Source organism: Monodon monoceros, unplaced genomic scaffold (genome assembly GCF_005190385.1).
Source record: "Monodon monoceros isolate NGI ecotype Baffin Bay Population unplaced genomic scaffold, NGI_Narwhal_1 Super_Scaffold_18, whole genome shotgun sequence".
Classification (NCBI taxonomy): Eukaryota; Metazoa; Chordata; class Mammalia; order Artiodactyla; family Monodontidae; genus Monodon; species Monodon monoceros.
This window is the reverse complement of record NW_021703774.1, coordinates 148,285,632-148,303,108: the sequence shown is the minus strand read 5'-3', so window position 1 is coordinate 148,303,108 and position 17,477 is coordinate 148,285,632. Positions and strand designations below refer to the sequence as shown.

At 52.6% G+C, this 17,477-nt stretch overlaps 1 protein-coding gene across 2 annotated transcripts in view; it reads right to left on the bottom strand.

The window, feature by feature from the left end:
- Window positions 1-3,047: 3,047 nt before the first annotated feature.
- RIMS3 (regulating synaptic membrane exocytosis 3) overlaps window positions 3,048-17,477 on the bottom strand; it is a 35,952-nt gene continuing 21,522 nt past the window's right edge. The window contains exons 3-7 of one of the 2 annotated variants that reach the window (XM_029226801.1): window positions 12,596-12,737; window positions 9,271-9,383; window positions 6,590-6,691; window positions 6,113-6,252; window positions 3,048-5,404 (exon numbers count right to left, since the gene is read on the bottom strand). In XM_029226801.1, coding sequence (XP_029082634.1) covers window positions 5,192-5,404; window positions 6,113-6,252; window positions 6,590-6,691; window positions 9,271-9,383; window positions 12,596-12,737 — 710 coding nt within the window. In that variant the 3' untranslated portion in view covers window positions 3,048-5,191. The remainder of the gene's footprint in view (window positions 5,405-6,112; window positions 6,253-6,589; window positions 6,692-9,270; window positions 9,384-12,595; window positions 12,738-17,477) is intronic. The other variant, XM_029226800.1, reaches the window with a different exon arrangement.

The window sequence follows — 17,477 nt, the reverse complement described above, 5'->3', positions numbered from 1 at the left end:
GCTGCTGGGGATACTGACCTACGCAGGATGCATCTGAGGTTGTGACATCACATCAGCACCTTGGAAAAAGTCCATTGTAGACAACCCTTAATTATCTCCTTACGTAAGAAAACAACAACAAACCCGGAAGAGGTGGAAGAAGAAGAGTTTGTTAGGATTCCCAGAGTTCTTGTCAGAAGCAGCATCTGGGCATGGAAGGGTGAGGACCTGCACCCAGCTTGGGCACCCGGGTCTGGAAGGAACCAGCCTGTGGAGCCAGGTGCCGGGTGCACCAGGCTCACGACCCTCATCACCTCCAGATTAGACTTAAAACCTGGAGGGAACCGTGGAGTAACTAGCAAATGCTCTGGTTTTGCACATGAGGAAGCTGAGGCCCAGAAAAGTGAGGAGTCTTGCACAAGTCTTGCCTGTATATAATAGCCTTTGATTCTCTGTAGCCAGCTGTCCAGGCCACTGACCATTGGGGCGGATGCTCTGTTGCCTTTGGAATTCCCAGGGCCCATTTCTCTTTGCCAAGCTCTCCGGAGCCCAGTCCCAAGGACCCTTCCTGGCATCAGTGTGAGCTCCCAGGGAGGGCGAAGGCTCCTGTCCTTACTGGCCAAGTTTCCAATCAGAGCCTGGGAAGGTTTTCCCAGAGCAGTAACACTCATGCTTTTTGACGAGCATCCTCCCCAAGCCAGTCTGGGCCTCTGCGGGAATGCCAGTTTCCTTCACAGGCACAGCCTTGCTGGGCCCACAAAAGCCTGAGCTCAGGGTTTGGGGGAGGGGAAGTTGCTTTGCTACATGGAAAGATTAAGCCCTTTGTCAGAGAACAAGGTCCCACCATCGGGCATGCTGACACCTGAGCTGCATGTGTGCGGCTCAGCTGGCAGAGCTGGTGCCCGAGGAGGCCAAGTTGCTCTCTTTGGCATCACTGACGTCGCTCTGAGATGCTCAGGCACTCTTTCAAAATAACCCTTTCACAGCCAGACTAGGCTTATCCAGCCCCCATCAGGCCTCACTGGATCGGGCGGGGTTCCCCTGCCCTTCAGTCATGATTGTTTTGTTTTGACCCAATTTCTTCTGACCTGAGTGAAAAGCAGACTTGAAGGAGAAGGCAAGGGATGAGTCTACATTCCTATCTCCTTCCTGATCATTCAGTGAACGGTAATCCAGTATAGGAAGCAGCATTTTAGAGAACCTCTTTCTGTGTCAGGATATTGGAGAAGAAAACTCCGGGGAGAGGAAGAGAAAGGGAGCAGTCGGCAGGGCAGCAGGCCTCTTCTTTTCCCCCTCCTTGCAGCCAGTGCGGAAACCCTGCGGGACCACCGCCTGGCCCTGAAGAACACGCCACCTGTCTCCGCCACCAAGCAAAGGCAGCAGTTGCTCGCACGGGCTCCACACAGTGCAGGAAGTAATCAAAGAAGCGGAAGAGCAGCTTTCCTGAAGCCCTGATGCTTTCTGGGCTGAAGATGGGGAGCCGGAGGTATCAGGAGCTCTGGAGCCCTGGTGGGGGAGGAGCACGGCATCTCCTGGACAGCAGGGTGTGGAGCAAGAACCCTGGTTGCCAGGGCTCCTGGTAATGCAGTCTAAGATTGTGCTACATTTCATTTCCAAAAGAGTACCCTTGGAGGGCTCTAGCGTCTTTGAAAGGGGTGTGAGGCTTCTGCTCTCCTCAAGGCTGGCAGTAAAGAAGAGCTCAGGCATGCCTGCCCTGGTCGGGGTCAGGCCCCTGGGAGAACCAGCGATCCCACGAGTGGTGAGCTAGAGGGACACCCTCTCTCTCGGCCCCCTGAAATGCTGGCAGTGCCTGGGCTTGCTGCATACTGAGAGCCTCCTGAGGGCTCCTTTCCTAGGAGTGCTGGGTGGGGGGAGAGACTGGGTGGGGAGTAGTTTAGGAGATGGCTTGACAAAGGGGATATGATTCTTCAGGGAAGAACCAAGACTTGGCCCCATTTGCTGGAGCCTGATTCATACCAAAGACCCATCACAGACTCCCCTTTAGGGAAGGAGTCTATGAAGGAAGTGGGACAGATTGAACAGAGCAGAAACGTGAAGACAGATGTTCTGAATCATCTGTCATGGTTCCTGCCCTCAGCCCAGCATCGCTGCAGGACCACTGCTGTCTCTGCCACATCTTCCACGAATCCTGCCTGAGCAGAGGGAGATGGAATGACAAAGAGCCCACCCTGTCATCAGCCCCAGGGTCCCCTGGGGTAAGGAGAGGGCATGTGGAGTCAGGACACTGCATCTAACAGTGTCTGGGGGGATCATGTTCCTTCCCTCCCCGCCATGCCTTCTTCAAGGGACAGATGCTGCCCCCTCCAGGGAAGGGCAGCAGTCACACGTGTGCTCCCTCCTCTCCTGGGACAGGCTAGCTCCAGAACAGCTTTTCAGACAAGCCCCTGCATCCAGGAGGCTGAGAGACAGACCCTTAAACCCAGGAGTTTAACACGGAGTCTCACTTGACTTTACCCTCATGGGAGAAAAATCCAGGTGGGGATTAGTAACTTAATTTGGTACAAAGGGTTAAAAATAATTCCCCAACATCAACTTGTGTGGGGAATGACCTCCCATTATCGAGGTGGAACAGTGGAGTGGCCCAACTCTTGGGCAGTCTTGGCAGCTGGGGGTCGTAGGCAGGTCAGCCCAAGTCACCGACATGTCAGGCCCCACCTCTGGCTAGAACTTTCCCTGTGCCAGCCAACCTTCCTCAGAGGCAAGGGGCCAGCAGCCTTCAGCTCCCCAGCAGCAGCCTCTGCTGGTAGCTCCTTCTGTCTTCCTGCGCCTCTAGAGGAATGAGGGTGACACCCCTCACTGATACCCCCATTCCCTGGGGGTAACCGCACGGTCTGCGTATCACCGCTCGGTGCCACGTCAGCAAATGTCTACGCCATCCTGTGGGTCTCTAATCATCCCACCACCCCAAAGGCGTCAAGGATTTTCAACCATTCTGAGGGTGGCTGCTCTGCATCACCCACAGGACACACAAATACGCTTTTGCAAGCGAGTTCCCACCCCCACTCCCCACCCTAGGATCTAAGAGCACAGAGCCCTTTGCCTTATTTTAGAAACATGAGAAATGCATGCGTTACCCAGTCTGACCCTAGGAGAGAATCTCTGCAGAAAGAGAAAACTCAGCCTAGCTGTCTCTCTCTCCACACACATAAGCGTTCCTGCCATGATAATACAGGAATGGAGTCTCCAGCAGGAGTCAGGAGCCCAGGAGCTTATCTTGTCCTTACTGCCCTCACCCACTTTTTGTCTGTGGGCAGGACCAGTGGGGACCTGGCTTCTCCCCCTGGTTTTCACAGGAGGGAGGTGGCCAGGCCCTGGCTTCAGCCTAATGTGGTTCCTGCCAGAAAGGACCCCTCGGTGGGGATGGCTCTGTCTCAGCCTCTGTCTCCACCTGCCTGCCCCGGAATCCACCTCCAGGCCCATCTGGCTTCGCTTATGGATGGAGTCCAAGCACCTCTCCACGGATCCCCACGTATGCGGGTTACAGTCAGTGCAGCTCTCAGGGCTGATATCTGGGGAAGAGGCAGAGCGCGAGCCTGTCCCAGGCCTTGACCCCTCCTGCTGCCTCTTTCCACCCCACCAGACATGAACCCAAGGGCTGCTGTATCCACCTCCTGGGCAACCTCTTGCCTTTCATGCTAGACCTGAGGAAGAAGAGGGACAGATTTGGGCACTCCCGAGCCAGACTTCAGGATTCCCAGCAGACATCTCACAAGGTCCAGTCCAGGCCCTGGTGCCCACCCCCAGGGCCCAGCTGTCCAATCAGGTCAGGGTTTGAGTGGCTTTGGGAAGCTCCAACCAGACAAGGGTGGAAAGAAAGCAGAGGCAGGCACGGTGTCTAGAGCAGACCAGGCCACCCTCCAGAGGGCAGCGGCAGAGGGCAGGGGGCAGGGAGGCCGAGAGGGGTGAGTATTGCTTATACAGAGCTGGTGACCGTGATGGTCTAGAGTCTACAGCCAAGCTGTCCGTGGAGCCAGGAGGCTGAAGCCTCAGTGAATCTGAGCTCCCAGACATGGACCCTGGTCTGGAAAAGAGAAAAAAAAAAAAAATAGAGCCCCCAATAATCAACTTCATGCAGCTAATCCCCAAAGGTCGGACAGGCTTCTCAGAGCAAGTCAGCCCCAGCCCTCCTCATTCCTGCCAGCAGCCCTGCCCTGGGCACATCCTCAACAAGCCAGGCCCCTCCAGGACGAGCCCAGAGGGGCACAGGGCCACTCTCAGGACCTGGGATGGACACAGGTGCCGCCAGGGGCTGCCCACTTTGGCAGGTAACATCCCTATGAGGCCAACCTCTTGCATGTCAAGACCGTCCACTCCACACCACCTGGGGTCCGCTGGGAGAGCTCCTTTGGCATGTCGCAAGTGAGGAGGCTTGGAGGGAAACAGGAGGTGAACAATTCTAAGGGAGGTACCAGCACTTTCCTCCGAGGTACCTGGCCTGCAACCCTGGGAACTGACACCTCCTTCAATCTCACTTGTAGGAAGGAGGTGGCGCCAGCCCGAGGGAGAAAGCGGTCTTTAAGCCCTCAGCTCCCCGGCATCGTCTGCCTCCCGGAGCCCTGGCCAGGGCACTAGGTGAGATGCTACATGCTGTGGATGCATTCGGTGGGAAGAGCAGCCGGAGTGCCCAGTGAAGAGGAGGGGTGTCAGGGTTCCCAGAGGGGCCTCGCTGTGGCCAGCTGCAGTGGACGCTACATTCCTCAAAAAAGAGCAGAGGTGCTGGGAGAGGCAGAGGTGGAACAAAGAACAAGACAGAAAACTAAGCAGGGACCACCAAGAACAGGCACAGGCGGGGACACGCAGGCTCTGCCCTGAGCCTAGGACCAGGTGGGATGGACCAATGGCTGCGTCTCCCACTTCCACCCCTGGACTCAAGTGGAGTCCCGTCCACGCAACTCTCCTTTGGGTTTCTTTACAACGAGACACAGAGAGACGTGGATTTCAGCCCATATAGTCACTAAGACCAAATACACCCAGACAAATGAACAGATCTAACATGGTCACACACAGACACACACACAAACACACACGCACACATACTAGAGTCTCCACTGCCAGCTGGGACAGGCCCAGTAGCCAATAGGCATGCAGCAAGGCAAGGGGTCCAGAAAGACGTGAAGACTATGTACAGGGGAGGAGACGGGGGGTGGCAGCACCCCCTCCCACACTGCATCCAGGCCTCTTCCTGAGGCCCTTAGGAGCCTGAGGGGCTCGTGGCACTCTCCAGGGAGGACTGGGACAGGCGCCTGGTGAGGGAGCCGAGCGTAGAGTCTGCCACTGAGGACGTGGGGAAGAGTTTGTACCAGCCGGTGACCGCAGCACTCAGGTCCAGCTCGTCCAGCATGATCTGGGCCATGCCCATGAAGCACTTGTGGTCCATGCGGCCATAGTCTCCCCAGACAATCACCTGCCAGTGGGGAGGAAGAGAGAGGAGCTGAGCCACATCTCCAACTCCAGGGCTGGGCAGTGGGTCCAGGAACCATGTAGAAGTTTTGCCAGGACACAGATGGGACAGAGAGAGGCAGAACTCACACTGACTTTGGGCAGCAACTTACTGAGCACTTAAGATGTGCCAGGCTCGACCCTACAGGCTTTACATACGTTATCTCAATTGTTACAACCATCTAGGTAGAGGTGCTATGTATTATTATTTCTACAAAAAAGGAAATGTATCTCAGAGAGGTTAATTAACTAACCCAAAGATACACAGTAATTGGTGGCAAAGCTGGGATTAGAACCTGGGTCTGACTTCCAGAGCTTCTCAGCATCCCAGATGACAACCTTCCTGAGTGGGGAGCAGACTGAGAGTCCAGGACCTGGGTCACAGCTCCCGCTCTGCTGCTGGATCACAGTGGGACAATCAACATTAGCACCAGGTGGAAGAAGATGGTGGTCAAACCCTGCTTCTACCTACCAGCTGTGCAACCTGGGGGCAATCGAGTTATTCCCTCGAACCTTGGTGTCCTTATGAATCAACAGGGAGAAAAACCGGGTTGTAACAAAAAATGGGTAAAGCATATTTAATGCGTCTGGCACAAGATAAATCATAAATAAGACAAATTTTAAATTACAGTCTTTGAGAGTTGCCCCGCCCCACTGGCCCCATGACCCTCACCTGCAGCACCTTGCCCTGGGGCCCCTCGTCAAAGAGCAGAGCCTGCTGGTACAGGGGATCACAGGTCTTCTTGGCCACCTTTGTCTTCTTCTTGGCCAAGCAGGCCCCGTTCTCAAGTAGGTAAACCTTGATATAGGTGGCTGAGGGATGGAAGAGAGCATGATGGGGAGGTGTCCAGGGGAGACTGCTGTGGCCTGCCCATCCCCTAACCTCCATGTGATCCTGGAGGGGAGCAGGGTGAGCTGGATGAGCTGACCAGCGGACAGCAGGTGGAGAGATGGGCTCAACACCGACTCCTCCATCCTCCCCTCCCCCTCCCCCCACCCACTGGCCTTCCAGGCAATCCGTGACTCCAGTGTTGAGAATACTGACTAGGCCAGTGGGGAGCTGGGACTCTCCAGACCCAGAACTCAGCTGTATATCCCTCCCTGGCAGGACCTCATTTCCAAAATCCCTCTCCCAGCTGATCTGCTTCACCTGGGAGGGATTTGGAGCCTGGTTTGGGGGTCAGGCCCCGAGCCTCAATCACTTCCACCTCCAGCTGGCTGCTCCGGTCCATGATGGCAATGTGCACATCCCCTGCAAGGGAGAAGAGGGACAGTTCAGGCAGAGCCAGACCAAGGGGCAGGCCGGCCAGCCACCATGCAGCATGCCAGTCTGCAGAGGACGTTCCAGCACTGGAAAGGGCACAAGATAGACAAAACTGTATGCACCGGAGCTGCTCTCGGGAGACCACTTTAAAGCAGCTGAGAAATGCTTTGATAGGGCCCTTACGGTGGGATGGGGGCATGACCCTCAAGGGGCCTGTTTGGGGAACAACAAATGTAAGCCTGGTTATGGGCGGTGGAGGGGTGTTCTGCTTCACTGAGCAGAATAGCAAGTTTGGGGACAGAGCTTCCTGTATCAGGAAGACAGAGGGGAGGCTGTGGGCTCAGTAGCTCTTCTTCACCTTCTACACAGTGGTCATCAGCCACTCCCCTAAATAAACATCAAACAAATATTTAAAGGATATCAGTTTGGAGAGACGCTGAGATACAAGCCTGCCCAGGACATGAGGCACGTCCTGGAAATGAGGGCCTGCTCGTACCCTTGATAAAGGATGGGGGGAAGGCAGCAGATGTCCCAGGAGCACAGAGTGAGGACTCCTCTCTGTGCCCCACAAAATGGATTATCCAGCTGGGGCAAGTTCTGTGTGTGGAGTCATATCAGTCGTCTGACTTCTAGAACTCTTGGCTTTGTTTGACCCAGGTTAGCAGAATTTGCAATTCTGCGCTAGTCACTTGGGACGTCCTTCAAAGGGGTGCAGAATAATAAGCCCGATGCAGAAGAACTAAAATGGGCCAGACTTTGGGTTTAGCCACCCGTTTTAGGTTCTCTGAGCCGTCATGCAACAGCAACTGTTTGTATTTGCACGCTTTGGAAGATGGAGATTTATGACTTTCAGGAGACATCCTGGAATTCATCCCTCTCCCTCTAGCTATTCCTGACCTCCCCATGGGGAATAGGGAGGGGGAGGTCTCAGAAATTAATCTCCACGTCTCACTGTAACATCCCTAACAAGGTGAGCCAAGGCAAACCTGTCCTTCCCAGTTTAGGACACCAGGGGGCACCACACACAAGTGTTCTAGGTTGTGATGGCGTATTAGCCTTGTGGAAGCGGCTGGTTCCTCTCACTGCCTCCCAGCCCTTGGCCCAAAGCAGACTATCCAAGCCCTTGAAAGCCTGAAGGCGAACTTCCCTGGTGGCGCAGTGGTTAAGAATCCGCCTGCCAGTGCAGGGGACACGGGTTCGAGCCCTGGTCCGGGAAGATCCCACATGCCGTGGAGCAACAAAGCCCGTGTGCCACAACTACGGAGCTTGCGCTCTAGAACTCATGAGACACAACTACTGAGCCTGCGTGCTGCAACTACTGAAGCCCGTGTGCCTAGAGCCTGTGCTCTGTAACAAGAGAAGCCACCACAACGAGGAGCCTGCGCACCACAGTGAAGAAAGCCCCTTCACAGCAACGAAGACCCAGCCAAAAATAAATAAATGAATAAATAAATAAATTAAAAAAAAAAAAAAAAAGGTCTGAAAGCAAGGGCTGGGGATTAGCCAAATCCCCACCCAAGAGCCCAGTGGGAGCTGACATTCACCCTCTGAGGGTCCCTGTGGACCCCTCTTCCAGCAGACAAAGGCTCCTGTGTGAGCAGTTTAGAGGAAGACAGGGCAGTACAGTGGGAGGAGTCCTGGCTTGGAATGGAATGCTAGCTCCACTGAATGGTTCACAGCAGGGCACTGTCTGCACTCAACTTCCTCATTTGCTGTGAGGTCAAAGGTTAGACACTGTCTATGTAAGGGCTGAGTGTAGATGTCTGGGTCAGACACTGCTCAGGTCAGACTGATGGGGAAGGAAGGGTGGAGGTGAGGAGGCATCTCTGGGGAAGCTAGCCTGGGAGTTGCTGCTTGAAGCCAACACAGCCAGGATCTAAGGGAGAGAGAGAGGGAGGGAGCCAGAACTGCAGCTAAAAGGACCAAGAATAGACTGTAGGGAGTACTTCCTAGCTGCAGAGAAGAAGGATGAGAAAATTACTAAAAGTCTTCTAGGTGCCAGGCACTGTTAGAAGTAACAAGTCAAATCAGACACAGTTCCTAAGGCGTAAATGAAATATTTCATGCATCAAATAGGGACTCAATACATTGTCTTTAGATCGCAGAACTATGGCAGGCATTATTATTCCCATCTTACAGATGAGGAAACTGAGGCTCATAGAAGGGATGTGACTTGGCCAAGGTCCCACAGATAATCAGTGATGGAGCAGACTCCATGGATGTCAATGCCATGATGATTTTTGTTCACCATTTTATGCCTGGCACTTAGCACAGCTGGGCACACAGTAGGCGGTGAGAGAGTGGGTGAGTGTGTGGTGATGCGAGGGAGGGAATGTGCTGGAAAAGCTGCTGCAGGGCGGCTGGCGGAGAAAGGCTGGAACCCTTTCCTCTCTGCTGTGGGAGGGATTGAGGAGTGTGCATACTGACTCCTCCTCAACTGGCACAAAAGCCTGAGCGAGGACTCCTTTCTGCTGCTTGCATCGCATCACGCAGGGCCCCCGCTGAGCTCACCCTTCCTGCTGTGTGGCTGCCGTCGCCCCACTCACCCTGCCCTTGAGAAGGCTCACCCATTGGTGGCGTTGCCAGCGTCTGTCGCCCAACAATCTGGGCTGGTCCCAGGCCATCCAGGAAATCGCTGAACTGGCTTTCACCTCCAAGCCGGGTGGTGGGGAATATGAACCTGGAGAAGGAGGCATGAGATGCTTGAGGGCATCTGGATGGCGGGACGCAGTGGTTCTGCCCTGGGGCACTGGGCACTCCCTCTGTGCCTCAACCTCCCCTCTACAACGTGCGAGTGCACTACTATGGCTGGGGTCAAACAGAGCTGTTCATCTCTGTACATTAAAGAAAAATGCTCTGATGCCGCTCGAGAAAAGAGGCTAATAAACATACATGATCATGGTATTTAATCCTCAAGCGCCAGAATTTCTAAGGCGACCCTGAAAAGGCAGGGCTTGCTGGACACTTGCGTCCTCACCAGGGGGTGTTAATGCCAAGAACCAGAGACAAAGGCCAGAAATTTCAATGCCTGGAACAAGTTCTAAGAACTGAGTTTTAGTTGACTATAAGTTTGAAATCCAAGTCAACAATGTGAGGTGGTATCCCAAACAGCAACTGAGACCAAAATAACACAATTACAGGTTTGAGATTAATGACAAGCGATGGTGGGTGGCCCATGGCTGTGGGGAGCCTGGAAACAGTAACAGAAAAAACTGACAGTGATTGAAATTTGGCCAGATGCCAACAGCACACTAAATGCTCCACTGTATCATTTAACCCTTACCACCACTGTGGGTGGCAGGAGCTATTATCCAGTTTTACAGATGAGACAACAGAGGCTCCAAACGGTAAGAGGCTTGCCTTGCCTACAAAACAGAGATGAGGGGGCTTCCCTGGTGGCGCAGTGGTTGGGGGTCCGCCTGCAGATGCAGGGGACACGGGTTCGTGCCCCGGTCCGGGAAGATCCCACATGCCGCGGAGCGGCTGGGCCCGTGAGCCATGGCCGCTGAGCCTGCACATCCGGAGCCTGTGCTCCGCAACGGGAGAGACCACAACAGTGAGAGGCCCACGTACCGCCAAAAAAAAACAAACACAAAAACAGAGATGAAACCCAACTCATACAGGGTGATGGTGAGGATTCGGGCAGATGGTGCAGGAGCAGTTCCAGACAAACAGGAAACAATCAGCGGTAGTTACTGCGGCTGTTGGTGTGATCATCACGGGAAATGTGCTACTTTTGCATGTCCTCAAGCCTAGATGTTCTGGGGAGGCCAGCAGAGAAAGGACAGGTGAGGGAGGGCTGGCCCAGAACTGCCGAGAGGCTACAATGGACGAAAGAAAGTTCTAAGAACTCCTAGAATAGCCCAGGCTCCTGCCTAGAGAGAGAAAATGTTATCCCAGAACCAATCCCCTGTTGGACAATTTGGCCTGAGTCCCCCTTGGCCAGAGACAGGCAGGAAGGGGAGACAGGCTACATACACTTATTGGAAAGGACATGTGTCTCTCCTCTACCAGGCTCAGCCTTCACACCCCAGGAAGGGGCTTCAAGGCCCATCCATTTTTATTGGCCACAGTCTGCAATAGCCTAATATCACATTTTTAGGATAATGGGATCTGAAAAGGTTAAATGAATAGCCAAGATATGGAAGCAAACTAAGTGTCTATCAACAGATGAATGGATAAAGAAGATGTGATATATATCATATATATATAGGTGTGACATTATATATATACATATATATGAATGAATATGATGGAATATTACTCAGCCATAAAAAAGAATGAAATAATGCCATTTGCAGCAACATGGATGGACCTAGAGATTATCATACTAAGTGAAGTAAGTCAGACAGAGAAAGATGAATATCACGTGATATCGCTTATATGTGGAATCTAAAAAATAGTACAAATAAACTTATTTACAAAACAGAAACAGACTCACAGACATAGAAAACAAACTTATGGTTACCAAAGGAGAGGAAAGGAGGGATAAATTGGGAATATGGGATTAATAGATACATATTACTATATTAAAAAATAAACAACAAGGACCTACTGTATAGCACAGGGAACTACATTCAATATCCTGTAATAAACTCTAATAGAAAAGAATCAAAAAAATATATATACACACACATATATACGTATAACCGAATCACTTTCCTGTACACCTGAAACTAACATAATATTGTAAATCAACTATACTTCAATTAAAAAGAGAGAGAGAGAAAGGATAACAACTATAACAAAAAGAAACGTAGACTCTTGAGGTCACAGAATTTCAGGAGCTTAGTATAGACAGCGTGGAGATTGTGAAAAAAGGTTTTAGGGTCAAATGTCCTTAAATCAAATCCTAACTCCACCACCACTTAATAGCTGTGACCTTGGAAAGGTACCATACCCTCTTCCTGTGCCTCAGTTTCTCCACTTGTAAAATGGAAATAATGGTAGTACCAACATCCCTCAGGGTTGTTGTATTAAATGAGACACTGATTTTGGCCTGATAGTGGCTGGTAGATCCCAGAGTAAGAGGCACTGATCTGAAGTGCCATTCTGCATACGGTAAATCCTAGCAGCTACTCACATTCATAGAAGCAGGCACAGTAGCAAGACACGTGATCATAGAATTTAAATAACAGAGCCACAGAATCCTGAAATCATTGGGCCTTGATGAAGCTGATTCAGAAAATCTTAATCATATAACCATCATTTCATAGATTTAGAAGAGATCCAAGGGGATATCTAACCCAGAGACTTTCCAATTTTCGACTGCAACACATATGCAAGAAATACATTTAACGTCATAGACCTACATGCATCTATCTATCTATCTATCTATTGAAAAGTTCACACGGTAATTTTTCCTTCCTCCATGGGATACATTTGAATTTCCTATTTCCTTTTCTAATGCTGCTTTTGACCCACTCAACAGATTTTACTTCCTGCCTGTAAGTCATCATCCAGTTTGAAAAAGTGATCTAGTCCAAACTCCTGCCCTAAGCTCCAAGCAAGTCCACCTGTGAGAACTCCATTCAGCTGAGCTGTAACAACTGTTTCAGATTTAAAAGATTTTAGGATCCCATTTTCCTTTCCAACCCTTTCCTCTGGAGCAGGATGGTATGGAGGTCTTGGGAGGTGGGAGGCATGAAACATACCGATGGGATGAACTGCTCCTGGGCCACTGGGGTATTCTGATGGGAGGCAGAGGCCCAGAGCAATAGGAAGACTGGGGCCCAGACAGCGGGTGTCCAGGGGAGGGGGACAGAGGGAGGCGGGGATACAGAGGAACTCAGATAACTGGGCTGGAAACCCAAGCAGATTTTCCAGCCCTATGCCTGTGACCAGAGGACCCCGGTGGAGGGTGGGTACATGGTGGGGGTGGGCTGAACGCACGTGCCATCGGAGCTATTGCTGTTGGTGCTCCCGTCCGTGGACTCCCGGCTGCCCTGGCGAGGGACCCGACTCCGCATCTCCACGGCAACACCCGTCTCCGTGCTCCGCCGGATGTTGCTGCGCAGTTTCTTGGTGGCCCCTTCTGTGACACCCCCAGAAGCACAGAGAAGGAACAGGTCAGATCACTGAGGAGGCTTCTCCGAGATCACTGCTAAAGTCATCCTCTTGGGAGGGGGCAGGATAGGCAGGGCTCTGACTGGAGGCAGGGCCACTGCTGAGATGACCTCTAGAGCCGGTCTGCAGTCTGACCCCTGGCCCTGCTCAGGGCAGTGACGCAGACAAAGCAGACTAGAAGGATGGCTGGAGGCAGAGTGGAGATGGTGGGGCTACGGGTGGGGAGTCAGCAGGCAGCGCTCAGCCCTGCAGCCCTCCACCCTCGGTCTCCTTCCTGCCAGGCTCCCCTGACCCACACCTTGCCACTCAATTTCAGCCCTTGCCCCAAAGGGTTAAGTTTCTTCTTCTGGAAAGTTTGCCTTCTCTGGAATTTCCAGATTTGCTTTTCCTCTTCCAGGTACTCTCCTGAACCCTGTCACTCCCAGACATCACAACCCACCTCTGTGATACCTTCACAGGCCCTATAAAAGACAAACAAACCTATGTGAATCCTGACCACTGGCAAACTAACACCCATTCTCAAGGTGGGTCTGATTGTGGAGGGGGATGTGTGTGGAGAGGCGGAGAAGCCACTAGAAAAATAAGACTGAGAGAGAGACTCCTAGGCTGACCTGAACTGACTTTGGCTTTGAGGGAGAGGTCTGCAGAAGAACCTCAGAAGCTGTGTGGTGACAGCTCACCCCCAGTGTCTCTGTAGCTCCTGTTCGGGGGGCCCTCTACCCCTAGGTCCCCTCTTCAGCCTTGCATGGAACATAGGGCACTTTGCCTCTCCTAGCAGCAGCACCATCCTGCCTGGGTTTCCATGGCAACCTCCTCAGCATTGCAGTGTGGTCCCTTTAGACACTCTCTCTGCCTGGCGGGGGGGGGGGGGCGGACAGAAGACAGGTTGTGGGTTTTCAGGGACTTCCCCTCCTGAAGCTTGGCTGCCTGAGGAGTTTGACGGGGAGGGAAGTGACGCTCAGATAGGGACTATACCAAAGGAGCCTTTTGCTGTCACTGGTTAGAGGCCCAGGCAAATTAAGAGTGGAGTTGCTTACAGGGATGGGGAGAGGCCAGGGTGAGGCAGGCAGCACAGCCCCTGAAAGCAGCGGGGAAGGGGGAGCTGGTTACCTTGGAAATTCGCTCTCCCACTAACACCCAACGGTGGGTCGGGAGGGGATGTTCGAGACCCCAGCCTGGGAGAAGGGGGCCTTTATTCCTCCTGCTTTGCCCTACTTATCTTTCAGGAAGCCCCATTGGGAGAGGAAAGGCTGAGAGGACAGGATGGGGGGACTGGGAGTGGGGTGCTGTAAGGAGGAATGTCTCCTCTGGAACCACCCCAGCTTCTGGGATATTGGAACAGCTACTAACCAGCAATCAGTGAGACCATCAACGTGTCTGTCTCTCTTACACACACCGCCTCCCCCACACAGAGTCTTATTAGCTCATGCATATTTCTTTCGCACAGGCGTAAGCAGACACACGAGTGCCAACAATCACATATGTTTATACAGTTATCTCACATACAAGGTCGTGTGTATGTTCATATAACAGTCACACAGCCACAAATGGTCTTACCAAGTCTTAGTCATACGTACACATGACACAGCCTGCCACACACATGTGACCTCCACACCATAATAATACCAGGAGCTGAACCCATCCGCTCAATCACACACATAGGTGCAAACCCACAAATGGTGTGTGACCCACCACACACAGAGGGCTGGGCAATAATTGTGGGTAGGGTGGACTTGCCCTGTCCCTTGCTCCTAACTGCCACATGCCCTCTAATCTGATTAGAAGACAGAAGGGCCTGTGGGGGCCACACTTCACCCTACTTCTCCTCAAACCCCCCCAACATACACCCTGAGCTGAAGTCAGAGCCTCACCACCTCGTGACCCCAATCCCCCGTCTTCTAGAGCTTAAGAAAGCTTTGAGCCATTTGGGAGAAAATTTACCTTCTTTGATCTGCCCAACCTACTGTGAACCCCTGGGTAGGGAAGTTACAGAATGCTGAAGTGCCATTTCCCAGATGGGGAACCTAAAGTCCAAGCACCCATAGAGCTGGGGCTAGACCCTAGGCCCACTGACTCCCAGTTCACTGATATGCTACTTTTCACTCCCCTCCACCAACTCCACATTGTTTTGAGATGTGATTCAGCAGAGATTAAGTTCCATGTCTCTGGGTGAGGAGGAAGGTCTTGCAAACTCAGAGAAAATTCCTCTACTGGTTTCATACCTGCCCAGTCTCTGAACTCTGTCGATCTGGGGAGTAACTTCATGTAGCCTCTCTCCCTAGAGAACTGGACGAAGTTGCTTGCAATAATTCTGTGGTCCTTGGAGACCAAAAGACTCCAGGGACCATCCCATCTGTCCCACCATGAACAAGGGAGAGGAAAACACAGCCTCCAGCAGCACTCCCCATGGGACCTCCTGCAATGATCCTGAGCCCTCGCCCCACCCCGGTCCAGGGCCCAGAGACTAGAAGGGGAGAGCCACTGTCCTTGGTACTGAAAAGAGAAGCTCCATTTGGGCAAAGGCAAGGACAGCCCAGGATGGCCCTGTGTAGACCCAGCCTAAGGCCAGGCCAGAACCCACCTGTGTCCTGGGAGTCCAAAGATCTGACCCCACCTTCCTCTCTGCTCCCACAACTTAAAGAATGTTAAATCTAGAAGGAAGCTCCATTTTACAGAAGAGGAAACTGAGGCCCAGTGGGAAAGTGACTCTGCCAAGGTCCCATGAGGAGTTAGAGCCAGGACTAGTCCTCTAAAGTTTCAGGGTGAGTTTTTGGAAGGCCATTCTAGGGCAACATAAGGAATAAAATGGAAGGGGCAGGCAGAAGGCAGGGGAACTAAAGGGGAGGCTGGCGCAATAGAACAGGCTTTGAAACAAAGAGGATAGGATGGGTGAGGCTCAAGCCAATGAGCAGTATGGAGGACCTGGCAAGGGCAGACTCATAGCCCAGGAGACTGGGTCCTGGAGAGGAGTTCCTCCCCACTCCACACAGCCCCGCCCTGCAGGGAACTGAGCCATCCCACCAGGGGCAGCAGGGTCACCCTGCTAGGATCTTATCCCAGAACAGAGTTTCCGGGGCCAATGCCCTCAGTGATCGGCCCCATACCTCCCTCTGAGGTCAGACCCAGGATGGCGCTTTAAGCTGGGACACTGGCAACCTCAAGGCCTGGGAGAACAAAATGGGGACAAGTAATTATGAAGAGGAGAGGAGTATTCTACAAGCAAGGGGCAGAGCTGTGGAGGCCAGAGAAGTCACTTCTTTTTGGCCCTACTGTGTGACCATGGGTAATAATAACACCAACAATTTACCAAGTGTCTAGTACGTGCCAGGCAAGAGGCTGGATACCTTTACACATCCTATCTCATTCAATCCCCTGGACCACGCAGCAAGGCATGTATTATTGTCCTTATTCTACAAATGAGGAAGCGGGCTCAGAGAGGTGAAGTAACTTGCCCAAGTTGCCCAGCTAGTAAATGACAGGGTGTATCTCTGAAGGCCAATTTGAAGTCCTTCTCCAAAAAAGTACCTTCTAGTCTCCAGGCTCAGATGCCTCATCAATAAAATGAGTACATCAGACCAGAAGATCTCCAGATCCTCAGGGCCCCTTCCTGCTCTGACATTTGGCAACTGGATGATTCAGAGAGACCTTTGGTTAGAAGGGCAGTGGGCAATTCCCCTGGCTCCCCAGGCATTCAGCCATGCCCTTGCACACCGCAGAGACAAGTTATCTGGAAGCCCCATCATCGTTCATTTCCCCTCAAGGCTGGAGGTCATCCTGGTGTCTGCTCCAATCCCCGCCTGCTGACTGTGGAGCCTAGGTAGGTGGACAGTCCCAGGCAGATCACTGATATTCTCACAGTGACTCAGGCACCTGTCCTGGCCTTGGAAGACCGTCCCTCCAAATCATTTGGGCATGAAGAGACCTTTGGGTCTGAAGCTGAATCAGCAGGGCTTGGTTTCCTGAAGCCAGACTCCTGGGGGCCCTCCCAATCTTAGTCCCCCAACCTTAATGCCACCCCGTTGGTCCTGTCCCAGCCCAACTCCTGGATTCCTAGATCCCCATCTTCCTGACTCCCTAGTGTCAAGCATATTCACAGGGGCCATGCTCCTCCTGGGGCACTCATAATCTCAAGCCCCCTCCCCGTCTAGCACTTCTCTGAGCCAGAAACCATATCGCAGCTTGATTGCTGGAAAAGACCATCCCACATGCTCCTGTGGAGGGCTTTGTAAAAATCTATTTTAAGACCTGGAGAAGTCCCCCAGCCCCAGCCCCGGCTGGGAGTCTTGATGGGCATTCTCCCCGGATCCTCCAGTGCCCCACACCTCACCACCCCCACAAAGCTGCCTATTTGAAGGTTTCTTAGGGAAGTTGTTACTCTGAGCAGAATAAGCAGGAAGAGGTTTTAAAACAAAACCAGCTGGTGTCTGGGCTGATGCCACACAGTGAGGAGGTCTTGGTGGGGGGAGCTGGCTCCCCTGTGACCTGAGCTCCAGGTGTGACTGTGTGCGACAAGGTGGGTCACCCGCCAGGCTGAGCATAAGTAGGATTCTATAACCAGGTGTCTGAGAAAGTCTGTTGTATTCATCAGGAGGTAGCTGTGAAGGTGGTGTGTGAATGTGGCTTTGTGAGGTATATGCATACACACACGTGACGTGTTTCTGTGACCACGGTATATGCATACACACACGTGACGTGTTTCTATGACCAC